This window comes from Triturus cristatus, chromosome 4_1, assembly GCF_964204655.1.
Source record: "Triturus cristatus chromosome 4_1, aTriCri1.1, whole genome shotgun sequence".
Taxonomy (NCBI): domain Eukaryota; kingdom Metazoa; phylum Chordata; class Amphibia; order Caudata; family Salamandridae; genus Triturus; species Triturus cristatus.
This window is the reverse complement of record NC_140585.1, coordinates 1156522324-1156542082: the sequence shown is the minus strand read 5'-3', so window position 1 is coordinate 1156542082 and position 19759 is coordinate 1156522324. Positions and strand designations below refer to the sequence as shown.

Genomic DNA, 19759 nt, shown 5'->3' with positions numbered 1-19759 from the left:
AAAAGCTGAGATGGAACCATTGGCATATGAGGAGCTTGAATAGTAATCGGTCTTAAAAAAAATCAACCAATTGTATCTCCATGAGAATGGGGATGTTCAGGCCTTACCATGTGCGACTGCAGCTATAACGTCTCTTAAGGTACAGCTGAGTGATTGGGAAGCCGAACGAGAAGAGAGGCACTGTTGAGCTTAGGAGTTGGCCAAGGATAGGGGAAATATCCCGGACACATTGGATTCATAGCAAATAACTTTCCAATTAACAAAAAAGACTCCAAGTGGTAATCTTGCTGTTGGGTAGAGCACAAAGAAGTATCTCAATATAGACCATGGGGCAGGAATGGGGTCTCTCTGTCTCTGCTGGCTGTCAAAGCACCCGTTGTCTTAGCTGCAGTTGTCATTGTATTTTGTTTAGTTCCTTAACCACTGAAGAAACAAGGAGGTCTCAGCGCTAGCCAACAGTGAAAATAAAACGTAAGCCACAGTGATGCCCAGAGCAGTCAGACTATGAACCAGGATCCAGTCTACAACAAAAGGCAGAAAACAGAGAACTGGAATGGGTACATGAAGTGTGCACATAAGGGGAGTGTCCGCCGCACAGGTGTATACCAATCATCAATAGTCAATGAAAGCCTCACAATTAACATTTGAAGAAATAGTGTCAAAGTTTCTTAAAAGAACACTGGAGGTTGAGAATAGGAGAGCGGTTCTTTTATGGCACCAACGCATTTCCATTACCCAAGTGGGGCACAAGGGTAACAGAATGAAAGGTTAATTAGTGTTTGAAATCAGTGAACCCCTTTCCAAGCTTATGGTGCTAACACAGTTGATTGCATGTGAGGTACCCCAAAAGAATCAGAACCCAGTGATATTGGGTTAACCACAACAGGATAACAAACATATGTAGGTCCAGCAGATAGGGATAGGCATTGCCACAGACGCGCATACCAGAATCAGCACCAATAACAGCCACAGAGGCTGACATCACAAACATGCTCCAACATTGTGGCAGACCCATGCAGTTGAGAAGGTACACCTGTGATTTTTAAAAGGGAATTTCAAGTGGTCTGTGCCACCGATACCACTGGAGCTAGTACCTGCGGTTGAAATTGCTCTGACAAGAGTAATATCGCGGCAATGAACGACTATCTCTGACCTCTGTTTCATCACATTTACAGGCAGATGTGTAAAACATTTGCCTCTGTGGTGCTGCTTTTTGGTGAAAAATGACTGAAACATTTTCAAAATATACCGGAGAACCTGGAGTTTATAAACATGTTAATTAATACTTGTTTGCTGTACAGTTATTCACATATTTATCAACTTGTTTAACAAGGAACATATTAATCTATACAACAAAAATAAATAAATTATAAATGAAGATTATGCGTTTAAGCATATCAAAGCTTAACAACCACTTTTTGAGCCAGACAGGTCTTCTTTTGCCTTTGCCAGTGCTTCATGTTTCGCGTGGATGGGCGCTGTCTTCATGATTGTTAACTGCCACCAATATGGTTTGTAACTGTATGGCCTAACACAACGAGCCATCTTTGGGCATCAATCTAAGTGTGTACGAATTTTTAATTTGGATATGCCCGCAGCTTCTCGTGCCTCTATCCTTCACCAAACTGTACATAATCATTCATAGTTGGGAGAATTTGTTTTCGGAATTTTGTGAGGATTGCTCAAAGGATCCAAAGTTAAAAGGTACCCTCAATTTCCAATGAAAAGGGAGCTGAAGACTGACTGCTAACCACAGAGTTGCCCAACTGGACATACATATTTGTTTTTCATTAATGTTGCTGTTAGTGTATTTCAGTGTAGTAACAAATATTGAAAATAACTAATTTCCCACACTCTAACTTTATTCAGACAAAAACAAATAACAAATCTCTAAGCATTAAGAGAAAGTGATTACCAAACAAAGATGATTCCTAGAAGGAGGGGAAGCAGCTGTATGGATCTAGTACTTTGGGTGATGTGGACTTTGGTGCGAGGGGTGTTGCATAACCTCCATGATCAATAACAAACAGTCTGTTCACAAATAACCATTGTGTAGAAGCGCTAATGTCCCTAGTTACAAACCCACATTAGATTGCCAAAAAACCTTCTGAAGTTATTGCTTTGCTCTAGAGTGCGCAAGGGACACTGTGGAAGGATTCCCTGCTCATCCATCTCAATTTAGTCCGCAATATTTACTCTGTTTTAGATATTTGCTCTGAAGAATAGGTTGGTCAATCCAACACTAAATTAACAACAAATTACTTGGACAGAATATAGGAATTACATGTTAAAAAGGCTGCTGCTGGAAATAATTGCTGCATTGGAGCAGAATAACCTCACCTCTTAACGAGTGGGAGAATGAAAAAAGCATGCACCAAAATATCATAATACACAGTGTAAAATTTAAAGAAAATATTCCACTTAATGATCTTAAAGAGCACTACACGTCAATGACACATTTAACTAGCAAAAAGCTATAAGGTACAAAAAATTAAATATATGTTTGAAAATGGGACCCCAATAAAAAAGAGCGAGACAAGACCATAGAGTGTAGGAGGCTGAGTCCAGACAGCACAGGGCTGAAATTTAGTTCCTTACTTTGGTGGATCCATTGGAGTACATCTGGATCATATTTTCTTCCCCCTGCTTGACCTTCAATTCGATGTTCAGCTGCTTCTCAAGTCCTGCAATTCGATTCTTGGTAGCAGCAGAACGGCTGACACTTCCTGGAGATAGAGGGGCTTCTGGAAAAGAAGGGACACATTTAGAATAGGTTTTTTCCATGGCTAATCCTGCTGCATGGGATTTCTAAATTTACCCACATAAACCTTTTACTTCAGTTATTTGAAGTCTTCGAGCATAGCAACTACATGTCTGCTAATCAATGTTCAAGAAGAAACAAGTTACTTACTTGTGACAATGGTTCTCCAGAGTCGGTATCTTTCGTAGATTCCACGTCATTGAGTTTGCAGTCCTACGTTAACCTTCTAAAAGCAGTATCTCTTATCCAATGGCTCAGAAGACTGACAATATTGACACTTTAGTAACCAAGCAGCTTCGAAAAGAAAGACCTGAACTTCAGACAATCATCTTGCAAAACTCTGAACAGCACTCCAGCTAGTGACCACCATGCCTCATAATTTGCAGCATAAGTGTGAAAGGAACCCGTTTCATCTACAGCACTGGATGTTTCATAGGATGCACATGCTTGAATTACAGTAGTGAGCAGTATGCAAATGGTAATGGAACAATTTGCAATCTATGTACGAAGAATATATAATATGAATACCATTTCTCATGAATGTACATCGGAAAAGGCTCACCTATTGTAACAGATGTCATAAAATGTCTAGTCCAACCACAGGGCATCTAGGCAGCAATTTGTGTGAAGCTGAGGTGACATCACCATGTGGTAACTGTAACTATTTCTGGAAAAGGCATTAAGAGCTGCTATTACTGCTATCCCTCTAATTGAACACACTGTTACAGAACAATTGAGAGGACAAAGAGCTGGGGTAGGTGAATTCCGCTCCACCGGCGAAGTTTGCGGCGTATTGCCCAACCTGAAAACCTTTGCATAGTGCGAGCAAGAGAAATCGCAAGCCTCCTGGAAAGATTTCTGAACGCGGGCGGTCTCAGAATGTCGATACCGCTCACATTGAGATAAGCTGCCGCTTGCTTTGAGGAAGCTGCTACTTTAGTAGAAATCTAGTAGAGCGGCAGAAAGATGCAGCGCCCTCTGGCACTCTGTGTGATGCCGTACGTGCTGGAGAAACTCTTGACACTAAAAAACAGCACGAACAGCGCGATGTACCGGACTATGCTGTTCGCGGAACTCCGCGTAGCGCGACAGAGTTTTTTTCGGCACTTCGCGGAGTTCCACGGAGGCGCCTCCATGAATTCTGCCCAGGCCTATGTTATGTTATGATCGTTTGTTAAGCGCACATATCACCCGAGGGGTCTCATGGTGCTTTAGCTGGGACATCTGAGGAATGGGTTCCATAACATAGGAAGATGAGTTTAGAATAACAAGCTTTTCAGCTGGTTTTTAAACAGTTTAAGATCTGTAATAGCCCGAATATCAGTTGGGAGCTTGTTCCATTGTTGAGGGGCCAGGTGGGAGAAGGGTGTACCACCATTTCTAGCAGTTCGAACTCTCAGAGGGGCCTGTAGGTGTTTTCCTCTAGACCTGAGGTTCTTTCTTGGTAAATAAGTTTCTTAGATAGATAACTTGTCCCAACTCCGTAAAGGGACTTATGTGTGATACACGTACGTTTGAAACAAGTACGCTTAATAATTAGAAGCCAGTGCAATGATCTCAAGATGGGTACCACTGAGACTGGGATGGAAGATTTAGGACTAGTCTGGCAGCAGTGTTCTGCATTACCTGGAGTCCAGTATATAGGTCTTCATTAATGGAGGCCATGAGTGCATTGCCATAGTCTAAACAGCTTTATAAGACCCTTAACCAGCATTTTCCAGAGGAATCCATTGGAAGATTTTTCGGAGCATTCGCATAATGCCACAGCATGTGGCCAGGGTCTGAGGTACATGGTCCTTCATGGATAACTTGTCATCTGTTTTTATCCCTAGGTTTCGCACTGTGGATTTCAGCGTAGGACAAGGGTCCATGCTAATAGGCCACCAGTCCGTTGACTAGTGTGCTTGTGCTTTACCAAATAAAATCACTTTGGTCTTGCACAGATTGAGCTGTAGGTAATTTCTTTGCATCCAATTGGTTATGTGAGACATACAGTTAATAAATCTGGTGCTTGTGTCATCAGTGTTGGGCCCTAGGGTGACTATCACCTGGGTATCATCTGCATATGAGATTAAATTGAAACCATACATTCTGATTACCCTTGCCAGAGGTGCTACATAAACGTTGAATAGGATAGGGCTAAGAGCTGATCCCTGGGGGACCACTTTGTCAACCTTTGAACTGCTGGATACGAAGGATTCAATTTGGACGATGCTGGGGTGATCTTTTAAAACGTTTTTCAGCCAGTTAAGAACTTTGGCGCCTACTTCATTCCCTTCAAGCCTCTGTACTAAGATTGCAAGACAGATGCTGTCAAAGACTGCAGATAAGTCCGATAGGACCAGCATTGCTGACTGCCCATCATCTAAAGACAGTTTTATGTTGTCTAATACCTCCACCAGGGCCGTTTTAGTACTGAAACCAGCCCAAAACCAAATTGGGAAGGGTCAAACAGTTGGTGTCGTTCTAGATAGGCCCTTGGTTGTTTGTTGACCAGGCTTTCAATTATTTTCCCAAAGTATGGCAGCAAGGAGATTGGTCGTTAGTTATTAAGTTCTTTCAGATCGGCCGATTGTTTTTTTAAGATTGGTTTAAACCTTGCAGATTTCCGTTTGAAGGAGACAGCCTCCAGATTTAAAGACATATTAAAAAGCTTGGTGAGACTATGAAGTATTGCGGGAGACAGAGTAGACAAAATGTGAGGCAGAGCTAAATCATCAGGAGAACCGGATTTGATTCTCTTACGTGCAACCCCAACCTCCTCCTGAGTTAGTTTGGTAAACAGATTAAAGCATGCTGTCCTGAGTGTGTTCATGCAGTCGTCCTCAACATTAGGATTAGCTATTTTGGGATGAGAGATGGTATTATTAATTTTGTCAATATTTTTGCCAAAAAAGATAGAGAGTTCATCTACCCAGATTTGCGAAGAGTGGCTGGCACTCTGACAAGGTGATGGATTAGTAAATGTATTTATGATTCTGTGTAGTTCCTTTTGGGACTTGGCTGCTCTGTCAATTTTGTTGACAATATAGGATTTTCTAGCTTTTTTTGATGTTGTTTAGATAATGTCTATGAGTACGTTTATAAGCTATTTTATCCTCTGTCGTTTTTGTTGCCCTCCACTTACGTTCAACTCTTCTGGTTGCCTGCTTGTCTATTTTCATTAAGTCAGTAAACCAAGGTGAGGTTTTGGCCTTACTGTTTACTTTGCTGGTGACCACTGATATCGGTATAATTACATCAAGGGTCTGAATGATGGCTTTCTCCATGATATCTAGTGCAAGATCTATGCTATCTTGATCTTCCAAAATTGGTGGAATAAAATGGGCAGAGAAGGAAGCTAGGCTGACTTTTCTCCATGGTCCCCAAAGAGCTTTATTGTGGCAGAAGGTTTATCATCGCTGAAATCCATATGATTATTCCTTGTTTTGATAGGGCTAAAGCCCTTTGAGGATGTTCTACAGAAAAAGCTATTTGGTCAGTTTTTCGAAAGTTTTCTAAAAGTTTCACTTTTGTGAATGCAATACTTTAGACATCTTAGTATGTCAAGAGAATGTAGGGCCCTTTCTGCGACACTCGTTGGATTCTGAAAAAATGTCTTTTGTACTAGTGGTTCACGGAGATAAAAACTTAACTGCACCTTTGGTATAAAGCTCAGATTAGCGCAGAGAACTGATTTAGCCTTATAAAATGCAACAAAACGTCCTTAATTATAAAAGCCTGCATTACACTTACCTTCTGGGCAGTTGTTAAACCAAACAGAGATGGGATTTTGCAGTATAAAAACAAAATGTTTTGCCTTATGAAGGGGTTCAAAAGGGCTTTTCATCGGTTGACTTAGAACGTACGGACTCCCATTTGGTCACCAGAAGACAAACAAGTAGAAATGCCCTAAATAGCCCTTTGAGGAACTGTCTGGTGATCCTTTCTGAAAACAAAAAAGGGATAACCTTCCTTTGAAATGGCTGATACATGCACTCCAACAGAACTGTATTTAATCCAGACTGAGCTAGATGTAACAATTAAAGCACGATTTGATGATGGCTAGATTTAGTTTGATGAATACCCTTAGAAAAACACCACAAATGATTGGGTGGAAAAAGAGTACAGAGTGATGTCAGATTGCGGGACCTCCACTGGACAGTTAGCACAAGGCAAGCCAAGGGTTAAATCCTTTTGTCCAAAAGTAGCACAACTGAAGTGGAAGCCAGTGCTTACATGATTGTTTGATACCCACCCTGCCAAATGTGTCAATAATTGGTATTCTTTGCCTAATTTTTGCAGGTTTTTAAAAAAACATATACAAATTGGTCTGTTTCACTGGCTGCAACTGGTAGTTTATAGTGTTTTGAAGCTCTATTAATTAAGAAGTGAAATCCACCAATACCATCTTGGGGCAAACTTGTGTGACGTGGAGAAGGATGTTCTGTTATTTTTACTCTAGGATAGCCATCTACAATTTTACTCATCATCCAGATATATTCTTCCATGTCAACTTGAGGACAGGGAGGTTCAAAGCCTCATACAATCTCCCTCATCATGGGGGTCCAGGCATTTTACTCAGAGCTGCTTTGGACTTGTAGCTGTCAGAGTTACCCTCATATTCAGAGTCATCCCCGTCTCAAGAATGTTAGGAGAAAAAGGATACCTTACACAGAAAGGGATCTGAAGGAAGCAATGACCACTTTTCTGATATAAGAGTCAGAGAACCCTTTACCTGATGGCTCTTTGTCTATAGAAACATCAATGTTTTTTCTTAATACCTTTGCTTGAGGTCTTGATGAGGGAATTGTCATCGATGGAGCAGTTGCCATTGAGGCTGATGGAGGAATTGATGTCAGTAAAAGGGTGGTTGGCAATGGGATGTTCGATGTTGAAAGATGTTTTAATCAATGTTTTCATTGTCACCAGCATGGTTGACAATGTTGCTGTAGTTGAAGTAATTGTCGACTGTGAAGAGGTAATAAACCATTGAGAAGTTGACAGTGACACGAGATTAGGCGGCGAAGAGTGTTTCGACAGCGGAAACTTAAGATAGCACAGCAAGCTAGCTGGTACTTTAAGATATTACCTCATCTAGTGGTTTTAGTGACCTGTCCAGCTTCTTGTCAGGCATGTTTAGGGATTACATGAGGGATCCCAGATGGAAAGGGCAATTCCTGTGCTGATACTTCTGCTTTAGACACAGCAACTTAGCCCAGGTAACACTTTGGAGGCTTTTTTACTGAAGAAAAATGATAGGACTCACAGAGGGTCAATCAGCTCTGACTTTCTTTTTGTGCCAGCTCAAAACAAACATTGGCAAAGATAATAGGTCTCACTGTTGAAAGGTATTAGCAAACCTTTTGACTTTACCAATGCTGTTCAGCATCAGAAAAAATAAAAAAAAGTGGGTTGACGCAGCTGAACAGTTTGGGCAAAAACAAAAAATCACTATTTTTACTTTGTCAAAAAGCACATGGATTGCCATGAATGGGAGTACATACGTCATGATGGTGCAGCCATTTTGACTTTACATTTGTTTTTAATTACCATTCCAAGATTGATAACACCATTCTAGGATGTAAAGAGAAAGTGAACCATGCACATTATCTTCAAAGTAAGAGGCAGCTACCGGACCCTCAAAAAAAGAAAAAAGTTATAAAGGAACAAAAAACGCAACAGGGAGGGATGGAGAGCTACCAAGAATCAGGGTGAGAAATGGAGGGAATCCACGGTGCAGAGCGAGCAATGGAGGAGCTTAGTAAGGGGGTTTCTTTTATTTTCTAAACAATAAAAAGCTAAACAGGGCAAGGATGAGCAGGGGAAGCTATGCAAAAACATGAAGCGCGCAGGTTCTGTCAGGGATGCAAGATCATTTTCTTATGCTTAGCTTACAACCACCAGTCTCATCTGTCTTTTTAGCAGATGCTTTCTTATCTTCAAAGTAACAAGGATCAGAGGTGTTCTTTATTGCAGGTTTCTAGCTATTACATAGAACACTACGTGCATCCCTGATGCAAACATCTGAACTGATTCAGCAGACATAATGTGAACCTGCAATAACTCAGAGTTGCATTCAAACAGGGAATACTCAGCCATTCCCTGCAGTGGACATCAGCCCAAAAAAATGCCCCTTTCCTGCTGTTTAATGTTCGAACATAATGAGGCCTATGGTGATATTTTGCAAGACACCTTCTTTATGGATGTTTTAACAGTTTCATCAGTTTCATTTCCCTTTTTTAGGTCTCGCCTGACCCAGCGCTTGCGCCAGTCTGGTGAGACTTTAAGTAAGGGCTTCAAAAAATGCTACCGCCGGCCACAGCTTGCAGTGCATGTGCGCAGGCGCGCGCTTGAGCAGAGGCGCCATATGGCGTGATTACTGCTGCGCGCGCACCACTCGCGCACATGCACTGCAAGCTGTGGCCGGTGGTAGCATTTTTCCCCCGCGATCACTTTCACTTTGGCCCCGCGGTTAACTTCCTTGTTGTTTTTATTAAAAAGCAGCTATAATTAGGGTGCAGTGGGCCTTCCAGACCCCGAGCCCCGCTGCCACTGCACCCGCTGCACCATTAATAACTTCTCCCCTGTTCAGCGCTATTTTACTAGTTATATGTGCATGAGACCCTACTCGTGAGTTTGACTAAAGTTCTGGAGAAGAATCCCAAGAACTGTTCTGAAACATCTGATCCTGCTTGTGAGAGGACAACCGCTGCTCCACGCGCCAAGTTTCAGACAGATCTTGAAGGGACTTTTGATTTAAGCTCCAAATCTGCGGAACACCCTTCCAATTGCCTTACGGCGGGAACTCAATTTGATCAAATTCACTAAACATCATAAGACATCCTTTTCTGGGCTGAAATATTCTTTACTTTTGCTTTCCAGGCTGTTGGCTTTTGTCTGCGCTGTTTGCCTAAAGATCACGCGCCCCTCAGCGCATGTGGTATCAGCCCCTGAACTCCATTATATTTTGTATTCTGCACCCGCCTTGAATTTAATTTCAGAGGGAGGAATCTTCGCCATTGCCCCTTCCTTGTATTTGTTTCCACAGACTCTAAAATTGTGCACAAATCTAATACCACTTACAACATTTACCACAAGCATTGGCATAGCCAATAGGTCTCGCTTTTGGGACCTTATAAGTATTTAGTTATGCAGCACAATATCCTTGCTGCAACAACAACTGTTGCATGGCAAAACACTTATAAGGTCCCAAAGGCCAGACCTATTGGCTATGCCAATGCTTGCTTTCTTTCCATTTTCAACACTGGTTGTTTAGGTAAATAAGTGAAGATTGTTAAACTGCTGCAGAATCTGTGTGAGCAGGTGTACCACCTCTGCTGTTGGGGATGTGTGAGTAGATGTGTCACTTCTGTTGTAGGTGCTGTGTGGACAGGTGTATCACCTCTGCCACAGGGGATGCGTAAACAGGTGTACCACCTCTGCTGTAAGGGATGTGAAGACATGAGTTCAGCCTCTACTGTAGGGGATGTGCGGACAGGTGTAGCACTTCTGTGGTAGGTGTTTGGACAGGTGTACCACCTCTGCCACAGGGGACGTGTGGACAGGTGTACCACCTCTGCTGTAGGGGATGTGTGGACAGGTGTACCACCTCTGCTGTAGGGGATGTGTGGACAGGTGTACCACCTCTGCTGTAGGGGGTGTGTGCAAATGAAACACAAATGATAGACGGAATGCGTAACAAATCAAATATTTACCCACAGTCAAGAGATCTGGGTTAAATCCATTGTTCTTCTGCTTACCATTCCACCGCAGTTAAGACCCTCCCATGTGCAAATCAGTTATCAGTTATGACCCTGATCTTCATGGGAACAGTCCAACCCGAATTGCCAAGCCAGGTTCTCAGTGGATCAGAAACAGAAATCCTGGTGGGGTGTGAGCATATGTACCACTCTTTTGTAGGTGCTGCTACAGGTGCTGCGAGGACGTGCCACCACTGCTGTAGTTGCAAAACAAATTAATGTATAAATAACCTTTATAGGTGCCGTAGAGGTAAAGTATGTACTACATCTGCTGCAGAAGCTGTGTGAACAAATGTACCACCTATGTGCACATACTTTGTGGATAGGTGCATTGACTTTGCTGCACTTTGTTGAGGACAGGTTTATTAGCTCAGTGCACCACCTTTCCCATAAGTGCTCTGTGACAAATGCACCACTTCTTCTAAATAGGTTGTCTGGAAACATGTACCATTTCTGCTCTAGGTGTAGTGCAGACAGATGTACCACATCTGCTTCAAGTGTTGGGTTTTACCATTTATGAGGTGCTATGTTTCATATAGGTACCCTAATATATGCTCGGGTAGCAACTTAACTTTTCACCTATATTCTCCCCTACCATTACACTACATAACGGTTCTTGGGACTGACCTTTTACCTAGTTATGGTACTGCATACAGGACGTGGGGTTTTCCCTGAAAACTAGCCTCATTATGCATGAGGATACTTGGAAACTCAGCAGGACTGCCATCTCCTGCATATTAACTATGTACAACGGTCATTCCTTCCATCATTCTAAGTCCGACATGACACAGCAAGGTGGAACCCGAGGGTACCACTTTGGGTATATATACACCATATCTTGCTGAGGTGGTCAGAGGAGAAAAGGACTTCCATGCCGACACACACTGACGCAAGACGCTGAGGTTCCTGCACGCAGACACTCTAGCTCGCAGTGGTCTGACATCCCTTGTGGCGTGTCCATCTCGAGAACAAGATGAGGTTCCACAGTCTCTCACTTCAGGTAATGGGGTTGACTTTATCCTAGAGGAAGTCTTGGCTTTTACACCTACATACATGCTAGGAACACTTAGGTACATCTAATTAGGGTTGCTTCGTAGAGTACGCATTCTACTGTCATGTATTTTATATACTTGCCTGTATTCATTTTTTTAGCACAATGGAAGAAATCTACTATCCTTTTACTCTGTTAGTGCTTATAATCATTTATATCTGTTACTGTCTAATGGTTGTTTCAGCACACCTATTTTACAGTAGAATGATGTTGGTTCAATAAATGCCTATGGAAAAACGTCCCTACTGTTTATTCTGTGTATCTCTCAGAGACGAAGTGAGCATGAGTGACTGAGCGAAAAGAAATACACTGGTTCCACGATCCTGAGGGATCAGGGATGTCATGTTTGATATTTGCCAAGAACTATTCTCTCCTTGGTAAGAGAAGTTTCTAGGGGCACTGTGAGCTAGCTGGTATACAGACTAACATACCCAGCAGGGGTGTCTAGAATCAGTCTTGACACCAATCCTATAGTGTATGTTGTCTAAACGCGCAGATCCTATATAGGTTTATAGGAACTACACAACAGAGGGAGATGGGCCAGAGAAGCATACAAGGGAGACAGGATAAAACATGCACTCCAATGGAATGCTTTGGGAAAAGAGAAAAAAAGAGTTCCCGAAATGAGAGCACTCTCAGAGGAAACAAAGAAGCTAAGCTCCACATGAGGGAAAAAGGCATGCTAGTCAGGCTTAAATATACAGAGCCAACAAACAAAGAAAGCGAGTCAAAAACAAAAAGCCAATGGTAAGAACTGGGCAGAATGCATTCCTAGGTAAGCTTTCAACATGTCCCCAATATGTCTTTGCAATCAGCTGGCTTCGACCTACAAGATTAACTTTTTGGTCATCCCAGGTTTTTGCAGACAAGCACCTGACAATTTTGTAGTCTTTTAAATTAAGATTAGGGTAGATGCAGTAAATGCACTAGTTGTGGGGGATCTTCCACATACACGAGTTGTAGGCTCTGAAGTGGGCTTTCTTTGGATATTCCTCCTTCAAAGAATCTCCTTGAAATCAAAGTCAGAAGGCAGCAGTACCTGAAGGAAAAGTGACAGCGGAGATGAAAATATGGAGCAAAATCAGAAAATCACCTTGTAGAAGAGCATAGTGTTTGGTAGAAACTCTGAGGCGAGCTGACCTCTACGGAGAGTGATTTTCAGAGTGATGGAAGCAGACTGTTTGAAGTTCAGCTGATGTGATTACTAAAACAACAGCGTTTTCAGGTTTCTCAGCACTTCCAACTCTATGAAGGTGAATGATTCAGGCATGTGAATTTGTGAAAGAACCTATGTTGGAGTAGGAAGCAGGACTAGTCTCCATTCATCAACAACTGTACTTTAAATAGAACACAGAATTTCCATCACACGCTCCATTTGAAAAACATACAGAAATCCATACACAAAACAATATAAAAAAGCATTTCAACTAGATAAACTGTCATTGGTTGCAGGACTCATCTGATTGATCTCTTAATAATTTGATGGCCAGCCATCAAAATATTGAGAATTTGAGATCTAGTCACAACAACAGCTCGAATTCTCTAAAATCCATTTTATGTACACTCCTTAAAGCTTTACAGCATTATCTAAATATTGCAAGACTCTGCCAGCCTGGAAAAGAGGTGACAAAGTAATTTGTATTTACATCCCATGTCAATTTTATTAGTAGAGAACACACGCTCTGTGTTTTGAGCATTATATCAGACAAGCTGTCTACAAGAACACACAAATTCTCATCTTGGGATGTTTGCAACACAGAAAAGAAACTCCAGTCTGAACTAGCTGGGGATCTCAAATCCCAAACTAAAGTCCCCTGGAGAATGAAACAATTGATTAAGGTGAACTACAGAAGAGTTTTATAAAAGATTAAATTGTTTGACATTCAGTCGGTAAAATCCACAGGTATCAAGCTTTTCATAAACAAATTCGTTGTTCAAACATATAACCATTGTTATATGTTGGAATGAGAACTCTTGGATGTTGCCACTAAATAGCTCTCCCTGAATCCTGCCTTTCAATTGCCAATTTCACAATTCATTAGCAAATTTAGTATGCTTAAAACGCAACATTTTCTAAGGCACTGTATTCGAAGCTGTTCAAGGTGTCCATCAGAACAATATATTTTACCTTACCATCTCATAAAACTAGGCTTAGGTGCGGGACAAGGCATGTTTTTTCCAAATAAATACAGATTCAAACAGAAATGAACGTTAACTCAGATGCTCTTCAAAATACATATTAAGAAGGACTTCAAGACTTGATCTAACAACAAAAGCTAAAGATACTGAGCTACAGTTGACAGTTTGTGAATTTGACACACTTTTTTTTTTATTTACATCAGATGTTAGAACAAATTTGATGAAGCCTTGAAAAATTAAGTGAAAATAAGTACATTGATCTTGGTAAAGCAGCACTGAACTCTGCAAGAATGTTTGTTAATTTCGGTCTGGGTCATATTTCATTCATTCAAAATGCTTGCTAACTTTTCTCAAAAGCAACTGTTAGACCTCTGCAAAAAATTTTTTATCACTTGTTAGTGTTAACAGAGTTACTTAAATATGGACAGAAATATTTTTTGAACATTTAGGACTCCCTTTGCAGCAATACTCTTGCGTCTGGCGGTACTCTACTTTTTTCATTATCCTAAAATAACTTGGAATAACATTTTCCAGCTTTTTTAAGAACATAATTACAATGTCTAGTGTAAATGTGGCAGAGTAAGGATGGGATGAGGGGGAGCCAGAGGAATGAGGTGTGAGAAAGGAAGGAGTAGGTAGAAACGACAACTCAATTTTCTTGTCAAATTGTTGTGTAAAACCTCTTTAAAACACAAGTTCTCCAAAGCATTTCTGCAATGTGCCATTCAATTAAATACCATTTGCCTTCCAGTGCAACAAATTAAGTTAATGCGAATTTCTAACTCAGTCCCCGCGGCGTAAGGATCTATAGGTTAAAGTCTAAAATATCTCCTGATGCAAAAGGCATGTCATGCATAAAGAAACAACTTGTGACCTTTAACAAAACACAAGTGTAGTCCCAGGGATGCTCTGCAGACTTTATATGGGATCACATCAAAAGAACTCATACCGGTTCAAGCAGCTATAATATCTGAAACACTAACCGACAGTAAATCTCGGACATATTTTGGGGTATCGCACAACTAAAATGAGGAACAGGAAGAATCGCCTTCAGGGTGATTCTTACACCGAGAATTTTTGATCTCCTTCCTTCCCATCTTGTGGGAAATTACTTGTATGGCAGACTTACCAGTAAAAAGCCTATGTTGAAAGAATGTTGACCTTGTAGAAACAGTGCTACACTTACTGGGAAACTGCCCCCTTGCCTCCTACCCACAATTCTTGCATCCAACCAACACACCCAGTTTCTTGATGTTTTTTCCGATATGCAGGACTTGGGCGTGGCATATGGAAGGCTGGGGGGGGGTGTGGTGAAGGAGGATGAGCAAAGACACAGGTCACCAGAATCAACATGTAGATATTTTTTCCAAACACTATTTTGCACTCATTCCTACTTAACTGGGCCCGTATTACCATAAGAGCGCCCTTTTCCTGCTTGTGCCATGGCATACCTTATAACAGGTGCACTGGGCACAAACAGGGAAAGGAAAGCCCATTATGGTTAATGTGCTGCCCTTAGGGCAGCTGCAAAGTTGCGCTACCTTAAGGGCAGCACATTCAAGTGAAATACCAAGCAGCTGTTTCAAAGCAATTCTGTGTTTCACATTGCAGGTGGAAACCTGCCAGCACTTTCAAGAGTGTACCCGGATCCATTGCAGGCAGGTGCCCTGATTGACTGCACCCGCCTGCAGTGGAATGTCTGGGGGGGTCCATGGGACCCCCTTACTCCACTTCAGAGGGCTGCCTTTAGGAGGTCCACTGAAAGTGCGCCACTTTTTTGTAGCGCACTTTTAGTGTGCCTTCTAAACGCATGTTAGCCTCTGCGCCCACGTCCATAATACGGCACGGGCAGAGAGGCAAAGTGAGTCCATCGTTTGCATGGGGCCAGGCCCCCATGCAAATGAGGGGGTGCCCTCTCATGATAGCACTGGCTCTACATATGCACCAGCGCTATCTGTATTACAGAAGGGGCTGCACAAGTGTCTGCGGCTCCTCCTGTAATACCAAAGCACCCTGGGGTTGCACAAAGCAAGTACCCATGCCCGTTGCACCCCCAGGGCACTCTCTGTAATACGTCCCCTGGTCGTTAATCTGCTTCCATAACTTCTAAAGATGAGGAAAACAAGGGAGAAATCACCAGCTTATCCACAACTGGGCGCCCAGATAACAGTTTAGAACCTACGGTGCTAAAGACACATTTTTCACTGGAGACACATGCACACATTAGTGCTTTCCAAAAAGCAAGAATAGAGGCTCTATACATATATAATAGGAAGGCCACTGAGGCTGCCTTAACTCTAAAGGAACAGAAATGCGGTTTCTGAGGAACCAGAATGTGTTTAATTTTATAGGAATGTACAAAGCAGGAGACTATACCCATAGCCACCAGCAATGAGGGTTGCGTTCCGTGCAGTCTACTTTTAATAGTCTCTGGCCGCGAAGACACTCAAATTAAGATCTCTGAACGGCCTCTCATTTCTGTGAAGCATGATTAAGGTTCCCTTGGAGGCCTGCTTCCAGATTTCCCTGCCCCATATAGATGGGGCATTACTACAAGAATGTGCTTGCCAGGAAACGAGTCCCGAAGCTGAAGAACCAGCTAGCTAATAGAATGAAACCGAATTCCTCTCTGCTTCTTTATGTTAAACATTTCATCTGTCCTTCAGAGTCAGCCTGATTGTTACACAATGAGATTTCAAGCAAGACTAGGAGGAATATGTGGTCACAGTGAGGAGAAGAATTGGAGTCTGAACAGGGGTCCTCTTCAACAGGGTGGATTCTAGAGTTCACGAGTGAAGAGTCTCCAATGCATGGCTGAGACCACAATCTTCTTTGACTATAGCTCTTCCGATTGAACCTGGTTGTGAGCTAGGTGAAGTACTAAATATGTGGAGTATTGACAAAACCAATGGAACAATATGTAAATGAAGGGAGCCATCAGACCCACACATCTTTTAAACAACCACATGGAAGCAGCAGGATGATTGGACTAGCGGGTCCATCAACTCTCCAGTAGCCTGAAATCAATGGGGTTCCTTAAGCGAGAACTTTTCTGGCTGATGGAAAATCCCAGAAGGAAAAGTGATGCAAACCAGATCAGGTTCTTCAGACATATTCTACAAGACGGAGCCGTAATGCAAATTATTCAAACAGACGTAGCAGATGTTGATGGGCCGCCACCACTGAGAAAACCTCATTGAACAACTCAGGAGCAGAGTTTACACCAAAACAATATTGATCGTGCTGATCTCCAACGCAAAATCTCAAACACCGATGATACTATTTTCTTGATTGCAATGTGGATGTACACATCCTGGACAGTAACAGATAGCACCCAGTCCCTGAGGTGAACATAACCTTAAGAGAAGCTGATTCGGGTCATATGGTCCTAATATTGGAATGAAAGCACTGGTCTTTCGTTACAAGAAAACAGGAAATACAACCCAAGACCTTTTGATCATTAATAGAACAGGTTTCTGCATGTCTTTAGAAACATCTGACACGCTTGAGTGTTAGAAGGCTCTGGTCACCTACAACGACCTGGCACAATCCCAGGGCGGGAGGGTACTTTGGATGGGTATAAGGAGTGGTGTGTGATGTCACTGAGGTCTTCTCCATCCAAGCAGCACTGTGGCATGCTCAGACAGCATACGCTAGTTTGCAGCAGACAACTGCAGTGCTGGGAGCTACCATTGCCTGATGAGTCCTTCATCTTCCCTTTGGATTTGGTATTAAGTATGAGGGACACAGTACAAGAAGGCCTGGCAGGATGATGCCATGAGAACCACAGAGGTGGGAGGGGGTTTTGTGCGGTTGCTTATCTATCACCAGGGAGTTGAGTTCAGAAAGAAATGTGTGCCACCATCTTATAATGGGACAGGGTTACTATACACAGGAGAAGGAGCTACCAAGAGGAGGGTCCTAGAGACATGAATTACATATAATAAAGTGAAAACAATCCTGCCAGTGACACCTAGGATGGCATTAGCAGAGGGAGGGGCCCTACTTGAGAAAGGGTATACAAGGAGAAAGGGGCAAGTCCTTTAGAGAGAAGTAGACTAAAGAACCAAAGGGTAAACGACCCTCTAGTCTATTTCTTTTTCAGGCAAGTGTTCTAAGAGATAGAGGGTGGGTTTATAAGTCATAGGCTTGGTTTGTGTTTCACCGGATGATGTGGATCCCTATGAGGCTACAACTCTGAGCAAGGGTTACCCTGAACAGAATGCTATATTCTACAATCTGGACTACTGTGATAAGAGACTGGGCTAGGATAATGTGTAAGTTGAATATTCTTTTCCTTCTAACCCATAATTCTCCTTTATACACGAGCATAAAGTTATGAAGTACTTTGTATGGCTGTTTATCCATCAAGCCCCAGAGGAAAAGATGTAGTACTTGTTTTACAACAAACTACATACTTCGGGGTAATTAATTACACTGATTGAATGATTTCAATGTATTCTAGAACATTTGACTGTCTACTGGGTATACTAAAAATACTGGGACAGAGGTAGAGCTACCCACTCCAGAATGATTAGGTGTGTGCATATATCTGAGGTGTATGGTCTCTTTAATATTATTTTATCCTGACTGCATTGTAAAGGTGATGTCTAATATTTAATAAGGCAACCACAGCTGAACGAACTGGCAAGCTTCACATAAACATAACTTTTGTTTTTCTTTCCAAAAAATGTTATTGAATGATTTTTAAGAACACATAGTTGTACAGCAGAGGTTTGGTGTTTTGTACTTAACATCCAAAGAATTTGATGTGGACCGCTCAGAATGATTAAGTGACAATGGACTGTTCCATAAAGATTACGTCATGTGGAGTAACGTTTTCACAGAAGCTGAAGGAGCTAATCTCGATTCCAGAAGAAGTATGTTCTGTAGGCCGAAGCAGGTTCAAGGCTTCCATTACCTCAGACGTTACAGAATGAAATGACCTGGTATGACTCAGTGGCGCTTCTTCAAAAATCAGGGTCTAGAGAGACTGTGTCTGTGTTCACCTTTTATTTCTTGAGTGGAAAGACAGTACAGACTCTTTTCCATAGAGGACAGATGACTATGGTGCTATAGATATTTATAATCTTGAAGTAACAAGAACAAGAATTGTGGTCTAGGCAGAGGAATCGTACCCTTAATTCAATTACACAAAAATAACAAAATAGATGCCATGACAACGTTTACGACGTATCTTGCCAAGTTAGCTCCATATTGAGACTGCATTTCTTGGTATTCCCCTAAAGGTATTAATGAAGTTGCAATGTCCCTCCTAAAAGGCACAAGCACATTTAGCAATTTCGCAGGGGTGCAGTACTGTATTGTGAAATACGTAAAAAGCTACACACATGGCTAACTTGAAACTAGCAGAAACAAAGAGCAACCTTGAATAATATTGGAGGGAAGATGACAAGTAATCTAGTCGGAGGTTAGGCAGCTCTATGTCAAAGTTAGATAGGAATCAAAATCCTGAGGAGAAATGTGAAATGAAGGAAAATGGTCTTCTCACATTGGGGTATCACATAATTGTTCTGGTGGCAGAGGAAAAAATCAAGAAGAGTTAAAATCATTTTAAGAGTCTAAAATATACACTGACTCTTACATGGGGTGCACCGAAAGTAGAGTCCCCCAGCAACTTCCAGTACTTGTGAAATTTCAAACTGAATTGATGAAATCGGTGCTGCTTTAGAATCCTGGTTCTTAATCAGTTTGAGATGAATGTTAAATGAAGCAGAAGCAAGTTGGGAGTTTTCTGCATTATATTAATGCTGAAAACCAACTCCACTCCCACGTAACCTCCTTTACAGTTACACTGATATTGGGACCCTGAAACGAGTAGAACTGAACATTTAAAAATAGTAATTTGGCCAAAGGCATTAATCTCAGAAGGATATTTGGATCTGTGAGGCTCATCACCCTCTGGATGCCCTGAGCCTGTTTAGCGGTGTTCCAAGGTTAATCATTCAAATGAGTAACTTTGTAAGGGTTTTTTTTTTTGTTATGGCTTGGGAGATCTTAAACTTAGAAATTTGCAAAGATACACAGTGATTGTCTCCAGAGACC

General features: G+C 41.9%; 1 protein-coding gene across 3 annotated transcripts in view; it reads right to left on the bottom strand.

The window, feature by feature from the left end:
- Positions 1-19759, bottom strand: part of LOC146856237 (serine/threonine-protein kinase N1-like) — a 443024-nt gene that overhangs the window by 159908 nt on the left and 263357 nt on the right. For all 3 annotated transcript variants that reach the window (XM_085654308.1, XM_085654306.1, XM_085654307.1), the window contains exon 3: positions 2599-2744. In XM_085654308.1, coding sequence (XP_085510434.1) covers positions 2599-2744 — 146 coding nt within the window. The remainder of the gene's footprint in view (positions 1-2598; positions 2745-19759) is intronic.